Source organism: Melanotaenia boesemani, chromosome 1 (assembly GCF_017639745.1).
Source record: "Melanotaenia boesemani isolate fMelBoe1 chromosome 1, fMelBoe1.pri, whole genome shotgun sequence".
NCBI lineage: Eukaryota > Metazoa > Chordata > Actinopteri > Atheriniformes > Melanotaeniidae > Melanotaenia > Melanotaenia boesemani.
Window position 1 is genome coordinate 37,529,123 of NC_055682.1, and position 22,232 is coordinate 37,551,354.

Here is a 22,232-nt window from a genome sequence, read left to right on the forward strand (position 1 = left end):
GAAAGTGAAGGCAACAGTGGTGCCCGTGGTCATCGGAGCACTCGGGGCAGTAACCCCCAAACTGGAAGAGTGGCTACAGCAGATCCCAGGACAAACCTCAGACATCTCAGTCCAGAAGAGTGCAGTCCTAGGAACAGCAAAGATACTGCTCAGAACCCTCAAGCTCCCAGGCCTCTGGTAGAGGACCCGAGCTTGGATGGATGAGACCGCCCACAGAGGGCGAGGGGACAATTTATATATACACACACACACACACACACACATATATATATATATATATATATATATATATATATATATGTGTATATATACTGGTATTTTCAGTTTGAATCACAAAGTATTCTGTAAAAATGTAACTACCACTTCTTTCCCCTCACCGAGGCGGCTTTTCCCAAACACATTAAGTTTCTGTACAAAGTATCTGTATCGGATCGGTATTGCCGATACTGGCTTGTTTTTTACATGGTATCAGATTGAAAGTAAAATTAGTGATGTTGCACATGACTTTTATTCAAGTTGCTTCTTTGAGCGCCCATGTCCTGTATGCTAAATTAGAGGAGGAGGGCTTTATGGCCCATACTGCAACCAGGCATCACAGTTTTTGGCATCACTTTAATTTAATCTTTCTGTCAGACATTTGAGATGCAGCTCATGGTTCACACTTATCACAACAAGGAAATATTTGCTCTTCTTTCTCTGTTTACCTTTTATCTGACCTCTCTTATAATTGATGAACTTCTGTCTGATATGTCTGTCTCTCCTGCAGTGCTTTGATGGAGAGCCTGATCACTCCTCTTCAGGACAAGATTGAAGACTGGAAGAAGACAGCCAACCAGCTGGATAAGGATCATGCCAAAGGTAGACACACATTACAGGTCCAGATGTTTAATCACAACCAACAGGATAACCAAGCTCTAGCAGCACATCCTCCTGCTGCAGTCAGTCTTCTGCAGGTGCGTGATGCCTGCAGGCTGGTGAAGTGATACTGTTGGAGCAAAGAGAAGAGAGAGTTCTATTCAAACAGAAAAAACAAGCAGCATGAGGAGATTATATCGGATCTTTGAGCCCGTACACCAGGTTTCAGATAGTAAGGCACAGTTTACACATGTCAGAAGTTATTGCCACAAGAAGAGTTATGAGGTAACCACAGATCTTCACAGTACAAAGTAACCTGCCAGGAATGTGCACTTGCAAGCGTTTGATGCCGTCAGTTGGACTTCAGTCACGGTGCTACTTTAATGTTTATTCTTTTTTTTTCTTTTGTCAAAGTTCACAAAGTAATGACTGTTGTAAATAGTAAATAGTTACATATGTTAGAAGGGCATTGATGTTACGGGGGAAAAATAATTCTACTGATGCCAAAGTTCATCTGTTTTCAAGGAAAAATGTAAAAGCTATCTTTCAACTTCTCTTCACTTTCTGACGGATCAAAGAAAATTTGCTTTGTCATGTTTGCACATTGCTTCTCTGGTAATCATGACTTGATCTGAAACCATAATTTTCCGTATTCATCAGGTTCTGATGGTTTTTCCTGTCAGTGTGAAATCTGTTTCCACCTCCTGACTGAGCAGCTTCCAGAAGTTGTTTTATTTATGTAAATGTGGGATGTGCAAGATGATAAGATTTCACCCAGAGGCTTTACATTCCTCTTTAAAAGCATTTCTGTTCATCCCCTTTTAAGAGTACAAGAGGTCACGCCATGAGATCAAGAAGAAGTCATCTGACACCATGAAACTACAGAAGAAGGCTCGCAAAGGTACGACACAGCAGCAACCACCCTTCACACACTCAGTTTCTGTGATAAACTGCGAACATCAAACACTGACAAACAGCTCTACTTAAACTGTAGATCAAATGTTTTGTTGGTTTATACCGCCATCTAGTGGTTATTTGTAATATTGCAGCTCTTTTCTCATTTGTCCCGAGTTATTTCAGCCAGTGAAGCAACAACCAATAAAAGTAGTTTTCATTTTCTTACAGATTCCATTCAGTTGCTGGGCAGATGAAGACATAACCCAACATGACTCTAAATTAAAATTATAAAGGATTTGTACTTAAGTATTTTACAGAATCATTCATAACTTTCTCTTTTTTGTTTTTTAGAATACGTTTAAACATGTTGAAGAAACCTTGAAAATAATTGGTGTTATAAGTGGTCCAAACTAGCTGATGTTTTAGTGACAACTGCCTGACATTTAACCTTTTACATTCATTTTTAGTCATGACTACAGTCGGTAGAGACAAATCTGTTTGTCCAAATTGACCTTCAGCAGCAGTCAAGAAATTTCAACTGTTAGTGGGTAACAAATAAAAAAACAAACACACACACTCCTTTTCAAAGCAGACTGCTGCCTCTCTAGTTGTTGCTGAGGAAGTAAAATCTTACATTTATCTTACAAAATCTTACACTATTTTTAATATCATGCACACAGGACATGCAAGTTTAGTAAGTTTTGGTAAGTTACCTGTCTACCGAACAGCCAGGTAGATAATCAGAGAGGTAGCCGAACATCCCCAGAAAGACCAGTCTGCTCCAGTCTGCTTCGCTGCACTGGTCTGATCAGAGAACATCAATGTTTGAATCAAAGTGTTTCATTAAATTATTACAGTGTGTAGAATAAAATCAAAAAGAATGCATCCAACATTTGGACTAAGTACTGGTGTGTACACTTCAGCAGGTGCAGCTCATATTCTAACATTTACAGGCTTTAAACAGACGTTTGTGTGCAAAGTTGTTATCAAAGGAAACATAATTTTATCTGTCTTCATTCTGTCTGCTACAGTTTGGGCTCTTATATAAATCAGTGGCGATGCCGACAATGTCTGAAAATTCTTTTGGCAATAACAAAAATAAAAGAAAGGCAGGGCCGTTGCTTTGCAATTATGTTTGTAAATGTCTGGTTAGCCCCGTCACAGCCGAGGCCTGTGGCGTTCCTTCATGATCAGTTTTTGGTTTGATGATCAGCGTTATTTTGCTCTAACATGTGGCACTGTGGCTGTCTTGTGATGGCTTCCTTGTACTAACCTTAACCTTAAGTTCTGCTATTTCTGCTCTCTCCCCCCTTCCTCCCTCTGTCCCCTTTCTCTTTTCTTTTTTTTTTTTGCTTTCTTTTTGCCGTCTCCTGCTCTGCCCCTCCTTCCATGTGGCATTTGTCTCCCTGTAATAGAGATGCAGGGTAAGTATCGGCCTGCCGCTCGCTCCTGCTCTGCCACATCACCACCTTTCTTTCTCACATACCTTTGCATGCAGACAGTAATTACATCATTTAGGGTGCATTTCAGGGGTACACCAGGAATGAAACAGTGATTAAACAAAACTTCAGTGATGGATTAGCCTACCATACAGACCCCAGAAATAAAGTACATTTATTTAATGAAATACACATTAATATATGGAAAAAGGAAATGAAAGAAATCAAAGTTTTCCTTCACAGCAGGAGGCCACAATATCAGGGAGGAAAGCGTGTGATTATTTATCCAAAACATAATCATCTGTACAGTAAGATGAATCCTCATGATCAATCTGATTCCTAATTCCAGTAGTGTTCATATTATTTCATTACACTCAGCAGCCACATTTTCAGGTCCACTATGCAGGTACTGGGTTTGTTTGACCCACTTTTTCTTTCAGAACTGTCTTAATTCTTGGTGTGATAGATTTAACAAGGTGTTGGAAACATTCCTCAGAGACTTTGCTCCATATTAACAGCATCACACAGTTGCTGCACATCCATGATGAGAATCTCCCGTTCCACCACATCCCAAAGCTGCTCTGCTGGACTGAGATCTGGTGGCTGTGGAGGCCGTTGGAGTCCAGTGAACTTGTCATGTTCTAGAAATCAGTTGGAGATGATCTGAGCCTTGTGACATGGTGCATTATCCTGATGGAAGTAGCCATCAGACAATGCTACATTGTGGTCATAAAGGGATGGACATAGTCAGCAACAATACTCAGGTAGGCTGTGCTGGTTAAACCAGGTCACGTTGGTACTAAGGGGCCCAAAGTGGGACAAGAAAATATCCCCCCACCATTACACCAGCAGTCTGGACTGTTAATAGGCAGGATGGATCCAGGCTTTCGTGTGGTTTTGACCAAATTCTGAGCCTACGATCTGAATGTGGAGCTGAAATGGAGACTCATCAGACCAGACAACATTTTTCCTTTTTCTATTGTCCAGTGTTGGTGAGTCTGTGTGAATTGTAGCCTCAGTTTCCTGTTCTTAGCTGACAGGAGGCACCCGGTGTGGTCTTCTGCTGCTGTAGCCCATCTGCTCCAAGGCTGGACATGTTGTGTGTTCAGAGATGCTGTTCTGCAGACCTTAGTTGGAACCAGTGCTTATTTAACTTCCTGTTGCCTTTTTATCAACTCCAACCAGCCTGCCCATTCTCCTCTGACATCACAAGACAGTTTGGTCCAGACAACTGCTGCTCACTGGATATTTTCTCTTCTTCAGACCATTCCCTGTAAACCCTAGAGATGGTTGTGTGTGAAAGTCCCAGTAAATACTCAGACCAACAACCATGCCATTTTTAAGTCACTTAAATACTGTTTCTTCCTCTTTCTGATGCTCAGTTTGAAGTCGTCTTCACTGTGTCTACATGGCTAAATGCATTGAGTTGCTGGCATGCGATTGGCTAATTAAATATTTGTGTTAACAAGCAGTTGAACAGGTGGATTTGATAAAGTGGCCGGTGGGTGTTTTTTTTTTTTTTTAATCAGATCTTTTATAAAAATTCCTGTTGTCATAACTGAAAAGTTGAGGGGTTCTTTATGCTTTTGTTGCAAGGAGGTGGTGAGTGGTGTCTTATTAAGTTCATTTTCTCCACAGTGTGTGTGGGGAGTGGAGGTGTCACACACACACATTGTCATGAAGCAGCTGATGATGAATTTATCAAACAATATTTTTTACCATAAACTAGTGGAAACATGTTGGACCTCATTTTTTTGGCCTCATATCATAGTTGCACACTTTAGGGAGCAGATCCTCCAACCTCACTCCTAATAATCATCATTCTACTGAGAAAGAACAATAAATTTATAAAAACAAATCTAATGACAAAGGTCATGTGTTAGAAAAACATGTTTTTATCCAGTAAACTAGAGGGCCCCTCACACCCCAATCATTTGCAAAGGCTGACGTCTTGCCTCACAGTTTTACACTATGTGACCCAGTTCTGCTTTAAATTCTTAGGTACCTTGTGCACAGGGGCGGTTCTGGAGGGGTCCAGGGTGGGCCAGTGCCACCCTGACTGCAGTCTTGGACTCACCCCCCGTCCCCCGTGCTGAAGGCAGAGCCTGAGGCATTCATTTTTTACAATAATTCCACCCAAACCAAGATGTGGGACTGAAGTGTGGCTCAATTTTCCAGTCGGACACAATAAAGAGATGCACACTGGTGGCCGGCGGGTTTAACTAGTTCATAGATTTATGTCACAATGTTGCCACGTCCACTTGTTATACCCCCAAAATATTAGGACTGTCAGAATTACTGCGTTAATACAAAGAAATAAATTTGTGGAGTCAACACATTCATTTTGTTTAATAAATTTTCACTTAAACAACAAATTTATTAGTCATGCTATGTTAAAAATCCAAATTTGGCATTACCTCAGGAGGAGAAGTTAGTTTGGGGCATGTAGGTGCCTTCTGATTAACATTTCCTTTAGATATCAGCAAGACCAGGAAAGACCTGCCAAAGTGAAAATAGTTCTGGGGACTGAAATAGAAGTTTTAAGGGAGCGTGGCCTGAAGTTCACAACTGGCTTGAATACTAAAAACCACCCGAATGCACATTATTATGCTGGAAAAAAATGCTGCCCTCCTACAAGCCCAGACACTGATGAATAATACAAGAACTGGAAGTAACTACTTCTTGTTTTTTCATCCATGCCAAACCTGAGAGGCACAAACATGCAATGATTGCATGGAGAGATCCATCACAGAGCTGTAGCTGGTAATGCTACGTTGGCTTATTATTTATCTGAAGTTGAAACAAGATGCTGGGACAAATACTGTTTCATATCCTTACTGACATGAGAAATGATGGAATCATTTTTAGTCAAATAGTTATATCTTCAAAGTATAACTAACTGAATTGCTGTTATAATTTTACTTTACTTACACTGTAAATTTTGAAATCCTTGAAGGCTCATTTTCTCATGAATGTGCATCTCCAACAAAACATCTGGCCCCAGCCTGCACCCCCCCTCTAATGTTGGTCTAGAACAGCCTTTGCTTGTGCAGACTTCACTTCCACCAAGTTTCATCATAGCCTGTTAAAGACAAAAGAAGAGCACTGATAAACTGCTTCACCTTGGCAGAGGAACCAGCTACTGTGGCCTTTTAGACAACATAGCTGCAACACTGCAACATGCTTCATCAAAGATTTGGTCTCCTGGTGACAGATTAGAGTTCAGCGCAGTTAGATGAGTTTCACTCTGGATGATTCATGATGAAATTTAACTTCCTCCTTGACTCCTGCATGACTTTTGCAGCTTCTGCTATTAGCTTTGTAGTGACACCGCAGGCTTTCTTCTGTCATGCTACCACTCTTTTCTAACTCTCTTTCATTCTGTCCCTGATAGTCCCGACATCTCCCTTGATTTCTTTGCATGCTGTTAAACTACAAAGATTTATTTGATGTCTTGCTTTCTATTCATTGCATTTTATGTTTTTCCTCTCTAGCTAGCAGATAGTATTCAGATTTTCTTCACACCATACCTACGTGCCTGTGTCTGTGTCACCGTATTTTTGTTTTGGCTCTGTGCTGGTATTATGTTAAATACAGCCTGACAAAATGATTCCTCTGACACCTGGATCAGATTTCCATGCATAGTTTTTTTTGTTTCTTAGAGCACAGAAGCAGGGGCCTTAAGCCATGTTAGATGTCTCCAAAAATGCAGCTGTGATAAAGCTGCTTTTTCTTTTAACGTTTATAATATGACCTCCTGTATATGCAGATATTCTGTGTATATAATAAAACAACTACAGAGCTAAAACACTGAACAAAGTATTGCTGCTTACTTTGTCCTACCTGGGCTGAGTTTACTCTCTGCACCAGTGTGTTGCTGGTGCCACGTGTTCTGGAAAGCAAAAGCTAGTGGACAGACGTCCAACTAAAAAAACCTTTTGCTTTTCTCTTTCCACTCATACATTTTCCTGCACATTCATCTTTCTATTCCCACATCCATCTAGCATCCTCAGTTGAATATTTGAACTTGTCTGTCTCCCTCTTTTGTCTCATTTCTAAAACTTTCTCCCACCACATTTTGCGTCCCAGGGAGGGGGGACCTGCAGCCCCAGCTGGACAGCGCCATGCAGGATGTGACCGACATGTGCCTGTTGATGGAGGAGACCGAGAAGCAGGCGGTGCGCCGCGCTCTGGTGGAGGAGAGGGGTCGCTTCTGCACCTTTATTGGCTTCCTTCAGCCAGTTGTGGTGAGATTATTCCCTTGATGCGTAATGCGTCATATTTGACACGTCATTTCTGGACCTGTTGAGACATTTTATGGAACAAATTTGACTTAAAACCCTTTTATATACAATCTGATACTAGTCTTCTGCCCCCTAGTGGATACCTTTTGCACTACAGTCATTTGGACATGTCACACAGTATTAAACAGTACATAATGTATATGCCAATTTTTGTTAAAGACTTATTTAAATTAATTTTTGCACATTATTTCTTGAGTCAGGTGAGTTTATAGAAAAGGGAATTTGGTTTTAGTGATTATGTGATTTTCCAAAATTTCTAGCTTTGATTTTTATGGTTACAATTACCAGGGTTGTGGTTTAAATAATGACTTTAATGAACTGGTGCAAACTGCATTACCAAAAAAAAAAAAAAAACAACAAAAAAATAACAACATGGTATTAACCCTCCTTACACCTGACCCAAGGGATAATAGGCAGGAAATTCTTTTTTTTTTCTCAAATTAAAGTCTTTATTTTGCTAAAAGAATCCTATGCTTTTATTAATTGGTCTCTGTAAAGAACATATAACTTCGATTGATGTAGATTTGCTTTAATTGAATCTAAATGATTTGGCTTCAATTGATAATGTCTATAAAGTACCGTAGGATGATTTTTTTGTGAATTGGCACTATACAAATAAAAAAATTAAAAACAAAAATGTACAGTAGTGCTACAGGTATTTACCAGGGGACAGAAAACAAATACCAGTTTGTGTACAGCTGAGTTTTGATCAGAGTTTGCAAAAACAACTTTGTGTGTCAAAAGTTATACACATTTTTGTTTTTATTCAGTCTGAATATTACCTAGGATTTCTTGAAAAATTTTACACCTTTTTGTTTTCTTTTAATCTTCCTTTAAAGTTTCATCTCATAAATCATACAAATATATGAGATTTTTTCGGATTTAGTGGCATTTCCACAGACTTTTAGACTTTTATGTTTAGAGTTGTTTAGACTGCCATAATTTTAGTAGCAGCAGAGCTGGGGTGGGATATATTTTTGTTTTTTATGCCATTTCTGATTGTTTTCACAGATTTTTGCACTTTTTTTATCTAATTTATCTAAAAAGTGCCATACAAATAATTCTTGACTGATTGATCTTAAGTTGGAACCTTTGACAAGGTGACAGTCACCTTTATAAATAATGTTATTATAAGAATGAGAACACAAAGTATTTGGTGATTAAACCGTGTCTTGTAAAACTGCACTGAAAATGTGTCTGTTTTGGACACTGATGTTAAAATATTGTTTATCAGAACGGAGAGATTGCCATGTTGGGAGAGATCACCCACCTCCAGGCCATCATCGATGACCTCACTGTGCTGACGACCGATCCTCACAAACTGCCCCCAGCGAGTGAACAGGTAAAGAATTTACTCCAGACAACTACACCAACATCTAAAAAAAGAAAACTGGAGCATATAATAATTAAATTTCACTTTATGCTCTTTTTTGTCCTCCTCTCAGGTGATTAAAGACCTGAAAGGGTCAGATTACAGCTGGTCCTATCAGACCCCTCCATCCTCCCCAAGCAGCTCCGGCTCCCGCAAGAGCAGCATGTGCAGGTACTCACTTAGACACACCCAAATACACACTATCACACACAGACGCTTTGCAGGGATGCACACACCGAGTGTCAGAAAGAGGAGCCTCCCTTGGTGTTTACATTTCACTGTTTTTGTCCGTCCGTCTGTCTGTGTCAGTCCATCGTTCCTGTTTGTCCAGTCATTCTGAGCTCAGTCGAATCCCAGATGTTAAAACACGGCTGTCAGACAGAAACACGACATGGAATCAAAACATTTTGGCCTAAATATGAGATTAAACATGGATTTTTCTGCATTTAGTTGTAAATGGGTTCATGTTTGAAAAACCTACAGGATTTCTGCATTGTGTGTGTGTGTGTGTGTGTGTGTGTGTGTGTTTGTGTTTGTGCCCTGGATCTACCTGAGCTCACACACTCTTTGTTTACCTCCTCCTGCCCTTTTCTCTTCCCCATCTTTTCCCATCACCACGACAACCCTTCTCTGTATGTTTACCTCCTCCACTTGCCGTCTTCTCCGTCCTGTATGGTGCGACTTGCCCTCTTTCTCGCCTGCTGGGTGCTGCTTACCTGGTTTCGTTTCATTTTCGGGGTCTACTTTTAACTGTGACTGCTGTGTGACTACTGTATCATCACATTGCCGGTTTGCACTAACCTGATGAACTTAATGTGAACTACTCCTGCACTTCAACCCATGCTGTAAACTTATCACAAACTCCTCCCATAACTTCCTCCAATCATCAACTTTTCATCTTCAAAAATAATCAATCATATCTTACAAATTATATTCATCCTCCTCCTCAATCAAACCATGCCTTTGGCACATGCCTATAATCATTAAATACTGTCTTCACCGAACATCCTGACACACCTCACAATTCCATCACTCTGCCCTCCCCTTGCTCCTCTTCACTTCCTTCCCCCCCACAGCAGCGTCAACAGTGCCCACAGTAGTGCCTCCCGTTCATCGGGGGGAGGCGTAGGTAGTGCTGGTGGTGGAGGAGGCTCCCAGCCACATTCACCCACCTCCTCCTCCTCCTATCGCTACCGCAGCAGCCTGCCGCAGCAGCCTCCGCCACCAGGGGGCATCGCCGCCCACCGTCTCAGCAGCGTCTCCTCCCACGATTCAGGCTTTGTGTCCCAGGATGCTAATATCTACTCCAAGCCTCCCTCGCCCATGCCCTCAGACATCACCAGTCAGGTAATAAAAGCTGTGCTCGTCGTCATGAACGCAAATGTTTATACCAAACACTGTTTGTTTTTGGTTCGCTCATATTTCTTTCAATGATTTTCTCACATGAAGCTAAATTCTCACTGTAGGATCCTTTGTTTCTTTAAAAAATACAAACAGGACAGAAATCAACACTTGTCTGTGTGATAAACATACAGTGTGAAGAAAAGGGTTAATAGGCCTAAACAAAGTTAATTTTTGTCCTTTTCCTGCTATAGAAGTCATCCAGCTCAGCATCATCAGAGGCCTCAGAAACGTGCCAGTCAGTCAGTGAATGCAGCTCTCCCACTACTGTAAGTATTTTTATTCAGACCGCACATATTAGCAGCCTCAACATGAATCCAAAAAAAAGTTAAAAACGGTGTCAAACTAGGAGACAAAAGAAATTATAAATCACACATTAACATTCATCATATTTCATCTTTTTATATATATATATATATATAGAGAGAGAGAGAGAGAGAGAGAGAAAAGGCCAAATAGAGACTTCAGATTTTAAAAATGAGAATTTTCTGCCCATTATTTCTTGGGTGAGGTTTTAAAGGGTTAAAACTATAGCTGAAACTGCAATGCCTCCTTTTAAAACAATAACTTTCCTTCTCTGTGGAAGCAGGGCTTTTGTAAGACTTTCATAGATTTATGAAATCATTGTTAAACTTCCGAATAGTAACATAAATCTAGCATTGATAGCTCTCTGGAGGTTTAATGGGTTTTCCTGCAGAGATTGATTTCTGGTAGCCTGAGACGGCATCAAACCATCGATTCTCCTACAGTAACAGGAGAATACGGTGAAAGTGCACCTCAAACATGAGCTCTCAGTTTAAATGAATATATATCAATAATTTTTTTTAAATCAATGCAGCATTTAGCAACTTGGGGAATCTGTTTTCTGCAGGCTAATGAATCAAAATTGTGTCTTTCTGCACATAAACTGCCTAGTGAATTTAACAACCAGCAAACCAATTGCTTGTATTTTTTGCTTTCTGTGCAGTGATGGCTAAACCACAAAATCAGAGATGACATTTGTTTATATTTGAGAGCTCATCTTTCTCTCTTTAACTGCACATCCTTTGTGGAGAATGCACATCTGTTTTCAGGAAAAAACACAATTATATAGATAATACTCAGGAGCCAAAGTAAATATTCATCAGATTTTTTGCAGCATCTGCCATCCATGAAATCTTGCACATACGACCGCTTTGCTTCTCTACTTACCATCTGTCATCCATCCCTGATTAGAGTGACAAACATTGTTGGGACGTGTTGTTTGCCCCACCTGTACTGCTTGTTGAGAGAAAAATCATTCAAAAACACCACAAGACAATAGCAGAACAATCACGCCAGCTTAAAAGAAACTTTTATTTTATTTGAAAGATGAACAATTTTGAGGTGACAGCAGGACGCATGATGAAAAAAATCACCAGATAGTTTTAAACTTGTCTGTTCCTGACATCTCTGAAAGCCTTTAGATCAGTTTCAGCATTTTATCTGTCTGCATGCACATCACACAGCATCGGGTGGCGGCTGCAACTGAGAGCTGAACAGCAAAAGAGAAAGAAAAAGGTTGTTCTGTATGTTGGTTTAGTTACATTCCTTCAGATGTTTTAAACCTGTTGAATTAAATTGCATGGTATGACTACAACAGATGAGGAGTAAGGACCCAAATGCTGGACTATAAAATGAAGAGGCAGGTGGATGTAGGAGCTAGGACTTTATTTAGATCAACAACAAAGGCAGGATATTCCAGAAGCTAACATATCACCAAGCACAAACTAAAATCAGGGAAACATATGACTGACCGACTGGGAGCAAAAAAGCACAACAAACAACGAACTGGGCAGAACCGGATTTCATACTGGGGGACTAAGGAGAAATGGTAAGAAGGTGTGGCAATCCATAACCAAGAATCAGGTGCAACAAGGAAGCAGGAATAAACAAAATGAAAACAGAAGAACTAAGAACTAACCCAAAACAGGATTAAAACCCACAGATCATGACCTCTACAGGTTAGATTAGCTTATATTTATATTTAGGTGAGGTTAAATTTAACATTTCCAGATTGATGCGTTAAGGTAAAAATTGTTAAAATGAATCTCTTTGGCTGATTCAACACGTCTAAAGACCTTCCTCACATAACCCTGCTGTGTAGTAGCTGTTTCATGTAGCTTTCTAGATATGCTGACGTCGTTCATGCATTTAAGTCATTTTCATGCATGTAGCCACAGATCTGCTGCTTATCCTTTACAGCCTCTCAGTCTTAAGTGGAGGGTGTGTGAGCTCATGAAGAAAATGAAGACATGTTACGCTGGGTTGCACGTTGGGATGAGAGCACCATCTTGTGAGGAACTTTGCGCCTGCTTCCATTGTCACATGTTAGCTTTGGTTTAATTTGGCAAAAATGGTTAAATTTTTGGAGAAGGGAAGAGATGGAGACTGGAAAAGAAATAGACTTGGTAGAAAAAAAAATAAAAAAAAGAAGATCCAGACACTGGATTGGATTATTGACCCTGATGCAGTATGTTTATGATATCTGCTTATTTTAAATAACTTTTGCTCTTTGTGGGAATTTAAAGATTACAAACTTTGCACTGAGCTCTGCAAAATCCAACGCCTCATTACGTTAAATTGGTGCCAGCTGGGTGGTCATTTTACAGGCTTTTTTGTTTTTAAACCATTCAGTTGTATAGAGTGGAAACGGAGTCCCTGCATAAAATAAAGACAGCCTCAGTCCAGGTAGACTCCTTAGAATATGGCACATCAATCCAATTACCCAAAATTTAACACAGTGTGACTTAAACTTCAGGTTTTCTGTTGTAGGTGTTTGTGCTTGCACCCTGTTTCGGCCCGGTGGTCCCACGGCTGGCTGCCTCTCTGTGTTTTCTGCTTTTTCATTCTCTGATGACATGACTGTGTCTCTCGTCCCGCAGTTTGGCTCGTCCTTCGCTACCTTCCGCCCTGCTCTTTCTCACTCTGGCTCCACCAGGCCTCTCTCTGTCATTCTTCCTGTTCCTGCGTCCCCACCCTATACCCGCCCCCCCGGATCCAGCTCCTCCTCTCCCACATCAAAGGTTCCCATGTGGAAGGTTTGTTCTCCATTCGCTGCCATTTCTTCAGTTGCACCTTTTTTTCTTCTGTTTCTGTTTAATAAGTTTCACTTAATGCACAAGTTTATTTTCTTTTCATTTTTCCCATCAGATTAACTCATTCATAACCACATTGCTTTGCTGAGTTAAAACGTTCGTCCTCGTGTATGCATGCACTTTTTGGGCTTTCCTCTTGCTGGTTTTGCCATCAATCAGCTGGTGATTGGCCAAAACTAAGCAGGGTTTAAATCATCAGCATAAATAATTTGTAACGCTCAAAACGTCCCCTTTCCAAACACAGAGACATACACACATGCACTGAGACTCAACCCACCCAGAAGCCCCCCCCCCACCTTTCTCTGCACTCAGATGAAGGGCTTCAAACTGCTGGATAGTGGACAAGTCTCTCTTGCTAATCCTTGCTGCTACTTCCTGTTTATTAATTCCACCCGCCTCTCCAGGATTGGTCTAAAGCAGGTCAGTATGAACAGCCTGTGGCTGCAGCACCAGTTCAGAGGAGGAAGGAACCTCTGGATCGGCTGAGGGACAACGAGGGGTCACCAGGGTCCCAGAGTTACGCCGGGGCATCGCACCCTGATGACGGGCAGAGACCCAGGATGACACCAGCTACAATCGCTGCCAAGGTAACTTTGGATAACAAACAGATTGAGGAAGTTCATTTCTGAAAGTGGTTCAGCTAATGCATAAATATATTTTATGTAAAGTATGGGTGACAGGGAGCAGTGTTGGTCATCGTGGTTTATGTACTGCAACAACAACATGTCTTCCAGTAAGTTTAGAAGTAATGTAGGATAAATCTAAGAAACTGAGGACTTTTTTACCAGTTAATTTACATCCCAAAGAGCAAAGATTAAAAATGCAAATTCAGGTTTGCCTTCATAAGTTAACAAAAACCAAACACTGTTTTTTATAGGGCAGTAATATCATATATATCAATGGATACGCCTTCCACAGACCCCACAGGGAATTCAGCCAAAGAATAAAGACAACTAATAAAATAAAAGTACAGTCATGGGAAATATAAAGTTTTAGCTCTTCAGTTCTTTCTTTTGGAAGGTTTTCCATATCAGGACATAAGCAATCTTAGATGAACAAAACATGTCACATTACACTGTGTTCTTATTCAAGAAAAACAAAAAGTCAAAACCCAGAAGCGCTGTTTGGAAACTGAATTAAAACTGGCTTGTTGAACCACCTTTAAAAGTACAAACTTGAAATAATTGTTTCCTGTAGGACGCTATCAGCCTCTCACACTGTGGGAGTATTTTAGCTCACTCTTCCGTTTCAGTGTGTTAGGATTTGTTAAGATTTGTGTCTGTGCTGCTGTCCTGAGGTCCTTACTGGACTGACTGGGCCATTGATTCTCTTTCTCTACTTGCTGGCATGCTATGGATCATTTTCCTGTTGCTTAACCACACAGATAACCTCATATTTGATGCTAGAGTATTTTGGTATACGTAGGACTTCATGGTTGACTATGACTGTGGCTGCCCCTCCACCACCGTGCTTGACAGTTGGTATTTTTTCTTAATGCTGACTGGAATTTTTTTGTTTAAATGCACAGCACCTTTTTGGAATATCACCAAACATCTCCACTTGTGTGTTCTTTGAGCACAAGATGTGGTGCACACACTAGCTCATGTACTACACTTACTGGAGGTTTCCACTAGGGGGTGCATTAGAGAACCAATAGAAGAGGTCAGTATTTGGTTAATTTTGATAAAAAACAAGGTCGCTATGGAACAGTTTGATTCGGCTATGCTCAGTAAACCATGATCTCTGCTGCATTTCCAGAATGAACCGTACCTTTACCTGGTAGACAGGGTTTAAGCAGGATCCAAAAAACCACAGATTACTCAGATTACATGGCATTCTTCCCACTTTTTGCCTGTGAAAATGTAAATTTGTTGGTAGAAACTGGGTTTAGGCTCCTGAACCAAGTATGTTAAGTCCTGTATTCTAAGTATCCTATTGACCTTGTGACCTTACATCCACCTGTGAAAGCAGTCAGGGTGTTCTTAGTGTTTTACACACTGTTTCTGTAGTTTGGCTTTAATTTTGTTTAACATATTATGATACTGTGTATTACAAAAATTGTTGTTTCTTTTGAGCCTGTAGCTTATTACATCATCACTGTACATGCCTCAAACATACACTTGCAACATGCTAATCTTGTAACTTGTAATTAGTCTCTTCTGAATGTGCCATCACAATAGGGCAGCTTACACACTCAAACAAATGGCAGTTTATTTTTCATTGTTGTTCTGACCCTAGAAGCTCTATGAGGTTTTATGGATTTAAATAGTAAAAATATATTTGGATTTTGTAGTTTGTTTTTCTAGTGAGAAGTATGCAGATTCAGATTCATGTTTGTGGTTTGTTATTACATGAACATGCTCATATCTTGGCCCAAAGCCAGAATACACAAGTTGACTTAAATCAGTGTTGTAATGCTATGAGGCATGAACTTTATTATTAGTTGTTTTTCAAATCAGATAATTAAAAGAATTCCCTAAGTATGCTGAACCTACTATGTGGTCTGACTTCTAGTCTCCAGCTTGCACTTATTTCAGTGAAAACTATATTTTATAATATATGTGGTAGCAGGCAGCGAAACTGATCACTTCATGAGTGGTGAATGTGGCAGGCAGTAAATGGAGTTCCTCATCAAATTAATTTCATATTTCCACATAAGTAACAGAAAAATAATCAAAATCGCCTGAATTGTAATTTAGATTCAGTGTTTGGACAAATGTTGGATCAAATCTCCGCCCATTTCAGCCTTCTTCTATGTTGCTTCAGCACGGGGAGGAGGTCTCTCCAGCAGCAAGTGACCTGGCCATGGTGCTGACGAGGGGACTGAGTATGGAGCAGCAGAAAAGCAGCAGAGACTCCCTGCAGTACTCCAGTGGATATAGCACAGAGACGACAACCCCGTCCTGCTCCGAGGACACGATTCCTTCACAAGGTCAGACTCTAATTTACAGCTTGTAATCTTCTTCAGCCGAGGAGAGACAGATTTATTACATCTCACCTGGCTACATTGATCATCATATTTCTGGTAGCATCTTGGGAAAAGCAACCTGTTAGGAGTTGTAACTGTGCTGTCAATATTTTTAGGCTCTGCAGATGTTTGTCATTCATAGTGTCACTTTCACCTGTCAGTGTTACAAACATCACATATGGATTTAATAATCCAGGAAGCAGCCAAACATTATGACAGATGTATTCTTGCAGTTTCTTTGACAGCAACGGGAAAACAACAATACATTTAAAAAATATAAAAAATATTGAATTTGTCCCTCTGTAGGTCTGCTGGCTCTCAGTAGCTAAAGAAATTCAATGATGTCACCAACATACATTTTCTCTGTTAGATTTCTGTGTTCTGTTTCTGAATAACTTCCCAATTTTCCTTTTTCTAACCCCACAAAACACACATTAGGCTCAGATTATGACTGCTACTCCGTGAACGGTGACACTGAAGGTCCAGACGGACAAGCCGAGTTTGACAAGTCCTCCACGATTCCCCGCCACTCTAACATTGCTCAGAACTACAGACGCATGATCCAAACCAAGAGGCCAGCCAGTACAGCTGGCCTGCCCAGTGGGGTTCTTGGTCCAGGGGCTCATGGGATACCAGGACAACCAGGTGGAGCTGGGGGAGGAGGAACAGGGACTCCAGGCACTGCCACCATCCGTCGAACCCCATCCACCAAACCAGGAGTGAGGCGCACACTGTCAAGCGCAGGGCCCATCCCCATCCGACCACCCATTGTGCCTGTCAAAACACCCACCGTTCCTGGAGACTCACATTCACCCGGTGCAGGTGGGTATGCAGGCGGAGGGCATGCAGGGGGAGTGCCTGTCCGTGTGGGCAGTGAAGAGTGTGTGTTCTTCACTGGAACTGAGGACACACAGGGAGGGCTTGATTATGTGAAGGCATCACCAAAGCGCCTCAGCCTGCCGAACACCGCCTGGGGATCCGGAGCAGCGTTGGAGGTCTACGCCCAGCAGCACGGGGGCCTCGTGATGGCATCAGGCTCGGGAGCCGGATCAGAGGAGGATCAGATGATAGCAGCAAATCGGCACAGCTTAGTGGAGAAGATCGGCGAGTTGGTGGCCAGCGCGCATGCTCTCGGTGAAGGCCAGTTTCCTTTCCCTGCCCTCCCAGATGACCCCACCCCACCGACAACAGGCCCTACTGACACTCAGACAGGGACAGAGGGGGCAGAGGGGTCTGGTGACATGCTGACCACCATCCGGAGAGGAGTTCGCCTTCGCAAAACGGTCTCCAATGACCGCTCAGCTCCACGTATATTGTGATGGGAGATGAAGCAGAAATAGTCGGATGCTCATCAGCTGATGGGGGGTCATGTGTTGGTGTGGTGTAACCCAACCACCTAGTACATTCACAAAACCTTAACCATGTAGGAAAAGCTATAATATAACAGAAGATGAATAAAAACGAAAACATACACGTTTAAAAAAAAACACCTTTAGATTAAATGATATATAATATAATGATAACACTAATAATGTTAATCCATTCTGACAATTAAAAGTTAAATACTTAACATTGACAGGCTTTTAGCAGGCCATATAACTAGTGTGTGTCGGACGCATGTTTGTCTTCTATACACCCTCACCCAGGGATGGAAAGACTCACAGGAAAAACAGATAAGATTTAAAAAAAGAGGCAAAGAAAGAGAGAAACACAGAGTTCTGTTCAGTTTGCCAATGTACCCTCCCGATCCTCTTAAACCCAACTGTCTGATCCCCGATGAGAGACTGATGACTGAGGCAGGGTCTGATGGGGTTGAAAGATAGAGGGGGGAGTCAGAGTGCCATGTGACCAGCTGGATTTGAACTCAGGCTGTCTCAGCAGTGATGCACTGTACTTTTAAGCCCACTGAACTGAAGCTTTGGTACTAGCACGGGGAGCTAACAAACCAGCGGACCCCTGGTTTATTCTAATGTAAAGGACTCAAAAAATACTGTTGGCATTGAACCGTGCTAGTTCCCCCTTCCTCTCTCTCTCTCTCCCTCTCTGCATATTGTGTGCCCGAATTCATGCGTGTGCATGTGGGCAATTGTAAAATTGAGCAAATGGGTACATGTGGATGATTTAATGTGTGTGTGTGGGTGTGTGTGTGTGCGTGCAAAGGTGGGGGGGGCGGGTAGAGCTCTGCTGCAGGACAGCTGGTTACCCAATGAGGGCAGGGCTTTTCTTCTGTGTGTTGTGCGTGTATTTTCTTGTTTCTATTGTGACGTCATTTACCTTGTTACCACTGTACGAGAAGTTACGAGACGTAATCCAGGCATATAGATATAATCATATATATTTTCTAGAACCACAGAGAAAACGATAAATTAGAAATGGAGCAATAAATGTGTTTTATTTTTCTTGTTTCAAAGAAGTGGATCGCTGGAGGATTGTGGGTTCTCCGTTGTCCCATTCAGGCAATCATCAGGAATGCTAAATTACACATCTACTGTGAATTCATGCGTAGTTGGTTTTGTCACGTGTCTCTCTCTGTCTCCTGTCTCTCTCTGGTAAATGAAATGGATTACAAAAATTTAAAAAAAGAGAAAAAAAAGGAAAACTGTAAGCACTTTGATGGGGGTAGAGTATGTACAATAACCAGTAGGTGTTGCTGTAGTCATACTGTGTGGGAGGGAGAGTGAGAGCAATCCTTGTGTCCTAAGAAAACTATTTAATTTCTGAAAGTAGAAGAAGACGAGGAGTGAAGAAGAGGAAGTGATGAAGACTGGTAGCAGTGGAGTGATTGGTCAAATGAGAGACAGGATAAGAAAGTAATGCAAAATATTGATTTGAGAGTGGATCAGGCATCAGGGGCTGCACACACTACTGCCTGTTGTTGATAGTGAATGCCATGAGAGTGTTTTATAACATGATTGCACTGGTATTTAAAGAACTTAACACATAATGCAAAATACATGCTCTTGATGGGTGAGACTGTTTTGGGGTATGAGCTTGTTCTGGCTCTATTTTGTTTGTAGTTCAAACAACGTTTGAAGTGAAATTACCCCCAACCTTTCCTAAGTTTCTCAGTTTCTTAAATCTATGAAGAAAACAAACTGACATCTATTTTCTATCTATTGGGGAGTTTTATTTATTTTATTGGGGGTTTAGGTGGAAGCAGAAATGTGAAAACATTGACAAATAAAACCAAAACCATGATTTTTGTATTGGTACAACAATTATTTGCAATATGATGCTTAATCTATATGAATGCTGTTGATCAATATTTTTCAATGTGCATGCTACAGATTATTATTAATAGTGTATTTTTTTAGTATAGAAAGCAACACAAATTACTCAAAATATGGTCTCATCCACAAAGTAAATATTTTGCATTATAAGAAACAATTTTAAGCCTTAGGGAGAGCTGAACAACACTTCTTTAAACCTTGTGTTTCATATAAAAAGAGAGTAGCTGTACAGGAGGACATTAACTGCAGCAGAGACAGAACACAAACTTAAACATATAAAACGTACTTGCTAGTTGGTTGCTAAGTCTTGGGCGGTTCTTGCTAATGCTTCAACTTTCAAGTGATTAAAGTTTTAAATTCAGCAATTGTGAAAACATTTTTTAATTCAGAGCTTAACTGTCAGCACGTTTGCCATTTTAACAAGCATTTGCAGGTTTTACATCTCTCCCGGCAACAGGAGGGACAGCTAACTCAGTTAGCTAATAGCTAACATGTGGTATCTCTGCTCTTTTGAGCTACCAGCTAGCTACAACAGATAGCGACTGGAATCTTTCTCCAGGCCTAAAGTTAAACATCAGATATGTACAGGAGATTCAAAATATTTAAACTTGATATAAATCACTTAATTTTCAAGGAACCTGCCCAGCACTGATTAAATATAAGATGTCATCTGATGAAAAATATTTATTCAGTCTAAAAAAAATGATAAATTCCAAGTGATCGGGTTTATTGAAGAAAAATAAATCACCAGTCCAACCCCGCAAAGTTGAAATTAGCTTAGTGCAAATAATCCAGTTGGGTTTAGGAAATGGCTTTTGAAAGGATTATTTATGAGTATTAAGATGTGAGAATAGTTGAAGCCTGCTTGATGTGCCCACTGATGATGAAGCGTGAGGATTTAGATCAGACCTCTGGAGTTGACAGGGAGAGGAGAAGATGTGTGGAATGAGCATTTCACTGCCTGTTCATACAATATGTACTGTATGTGCTGTACTTGTAAAAGAGAATCAGTTGCACAGATTTGGTATAAAGGTTAGTTAGAAAATATTATGTGTAATTTTCAGTTTGTTTATGTTTCCTTTCTGCAGTACTGTTTTGAATACTAAGTCTTACTTTTAATTAATGTAAAAAGAAGAAAAAGAAAAACTCCAGTTGTAACAAAAACCACTATATGGATGTAGGATATCTGGGCTGAGAGTGAGTGTGTCCTTGTTTGGCTGTTGATTCGTAGGCTAGTGAACTCTTGATCACCATGTCTGTACGCTCCTCTAGCAGTGACCTGAACATAGACAGTGACATCAGCTCTCTCGTTAATTTTATGCCTTGACGAAAGCATTTTTGACACATTTGTGGTCATTTTAAAGAGAACATGAGGATATTTCATTTTAATGAGTTAGAGACAAAAAACATTTTCACTTTGTGCAACACTGGCAGCCTCTGCCAAGCACGCTGTATGGTGGAAGTTTGCAACAGTGCTTCGACACAGAGATGTTTCCTTTTGTCAGGGTGGAGTGCTGAAAGTATGTTGTCACATTTGGATGCTGTGTGCTGAATGATCGAGAGGGTGGAAGGGGAAAGCAACAAGCTTGGATTCCATTCTTTGAAAAAAAAAAAAAAAAAAAAAAAGATGTGTATATTTTGATCACACTGTACTAGAATTACATCCATATGCTGAATGTACTACAGATAAAGTGGACAACAAACTGCACATGTTGGGTTTGTGATGCCAGAGCTTTCCTCTTGAACAACTGAATTAAGGTCTCACTTAAGACAGTATGGAAGCAATACAGGTGTAGGGTGCATGTATGTACATTCACAATGATTTTCAATTGAGAGTATGATAAAGGAAAATACCACTGTTTTTCTCACCTATTCCACCATACGTGGCTCTGATGCCTTAATGTGCATGTGCCGCTTATCTATGTTAAGTTTTACTTTGATAATAGCCTATAAAATATACACCAGACAAGGATTTTACATGGTAGAATATTCAAATTGAATGGGATCAGTATGCTCTCTATAGGCTAAAAGACATGGACAATGCCATGGCTGACAATATGATCAGTATGAGATGAGAATAAACAAAACACTGCTATTTTCCTTTACAATACCCAGTTAACAGCACAAGTCCGTACTTAATAATGTTTTAACATGCTAAATGAACTGTGTACTGAACTAACTGTGTGAACAAGCTAAAATAACTACTCTGCTACAGTGTCAGTATGTCAATTTTTATGTGTATGGGTATGTGGATAGAAGCCGGCCAGCCAGCACATAGGTAAAGCTGGTGCCTGTGCATACATAGGAACATAAATCTACATGCGTGCAGGCATGCATGCATACACACAAATGCATTTTGCTCATGACACATGCATAAAATTCCTTCTTTCTCTATCATCTTACAGCAGTTTAAGGGAACAAGCATCATGTAGAGTGGTATTTTAACATGAACTACATTATTTGGAAGGGGCAAAAGGCCGAAAACTGAACTTCCAATAACATTTATAAAATTTTATTTATTTTTCCTTTAAGTGGTTTGTTACCTAATTCAGATGGTGTGCAAAGTAATTGAGTGTGTGTGCAATGAAATGCTAAAAAAAGACGCACAGTTTGAAAGCATTTTCTCTTAATCTCTTTGGAAAATGTCATC

At 40.5% G+C, this 22,232-nt stretch overlaps 1 protein-coding gene across 6 annotated transcripts in view; it reads left to right on the forward strand.

Annotated features, from left to right (window-relative positions):
• The window catches only part of mtss1lb (MTSS I-BAR domain containing 2b), a 90,972-nt gene extending 69,181 nt beyond the window's left edge, over positions 1-21,791 (forward strand). The window contains exons 5-15 of one of the 6 annotated variants that reach the window (XM_041974856.1): positions 767-858; positions 1,682-1,756; positions 3,168-3,176; positions 7,281-7,438; positions 8,730-8,837; positions 8,941-9,038; positions 9,944-10,214; positions 10,463-10,537; positions 13,789-13,971; positions 16,130-16,316; positions 16,791-21,791. In XM_041974856.1, the coding sequence (XP_041830790.1) occupies positions 767-858; positions 1,682-1,756; positions 3,168-3,176; positions 7,281-7,438; positions 8,730-8,837; positions 8,941-9,038; positions 9,944-10,214; positions 10,463-10,537; positions 13,789-13,971; positions 16,130-16,316; positions 16,791-17,671 (2,137 nt within the window). In that variant the 3' untranslated portion in view covers positions 17,672-21,791. The remainder of the gene's footprint in view (positions 1-766; positions 859-1,681; positions 1,757-3,167; positions 3,177-7,280; positions 7,439-8,729; positions 8,838-8,940; positions 9,039-9,943; positions 10,215-10,462; positions 10,538-13,788; positions 13,972-16,129; positions 16,317-16,790) is intronic. The other 5 variants (XM_041975107.1, XM_041974927.1, XM_041974991.1 and 2 more) reach the window with 5 other exon arrangements.
• The last annotated feature ends 441 nt before the right edge of the window (positions 21,792-22,232 follow it).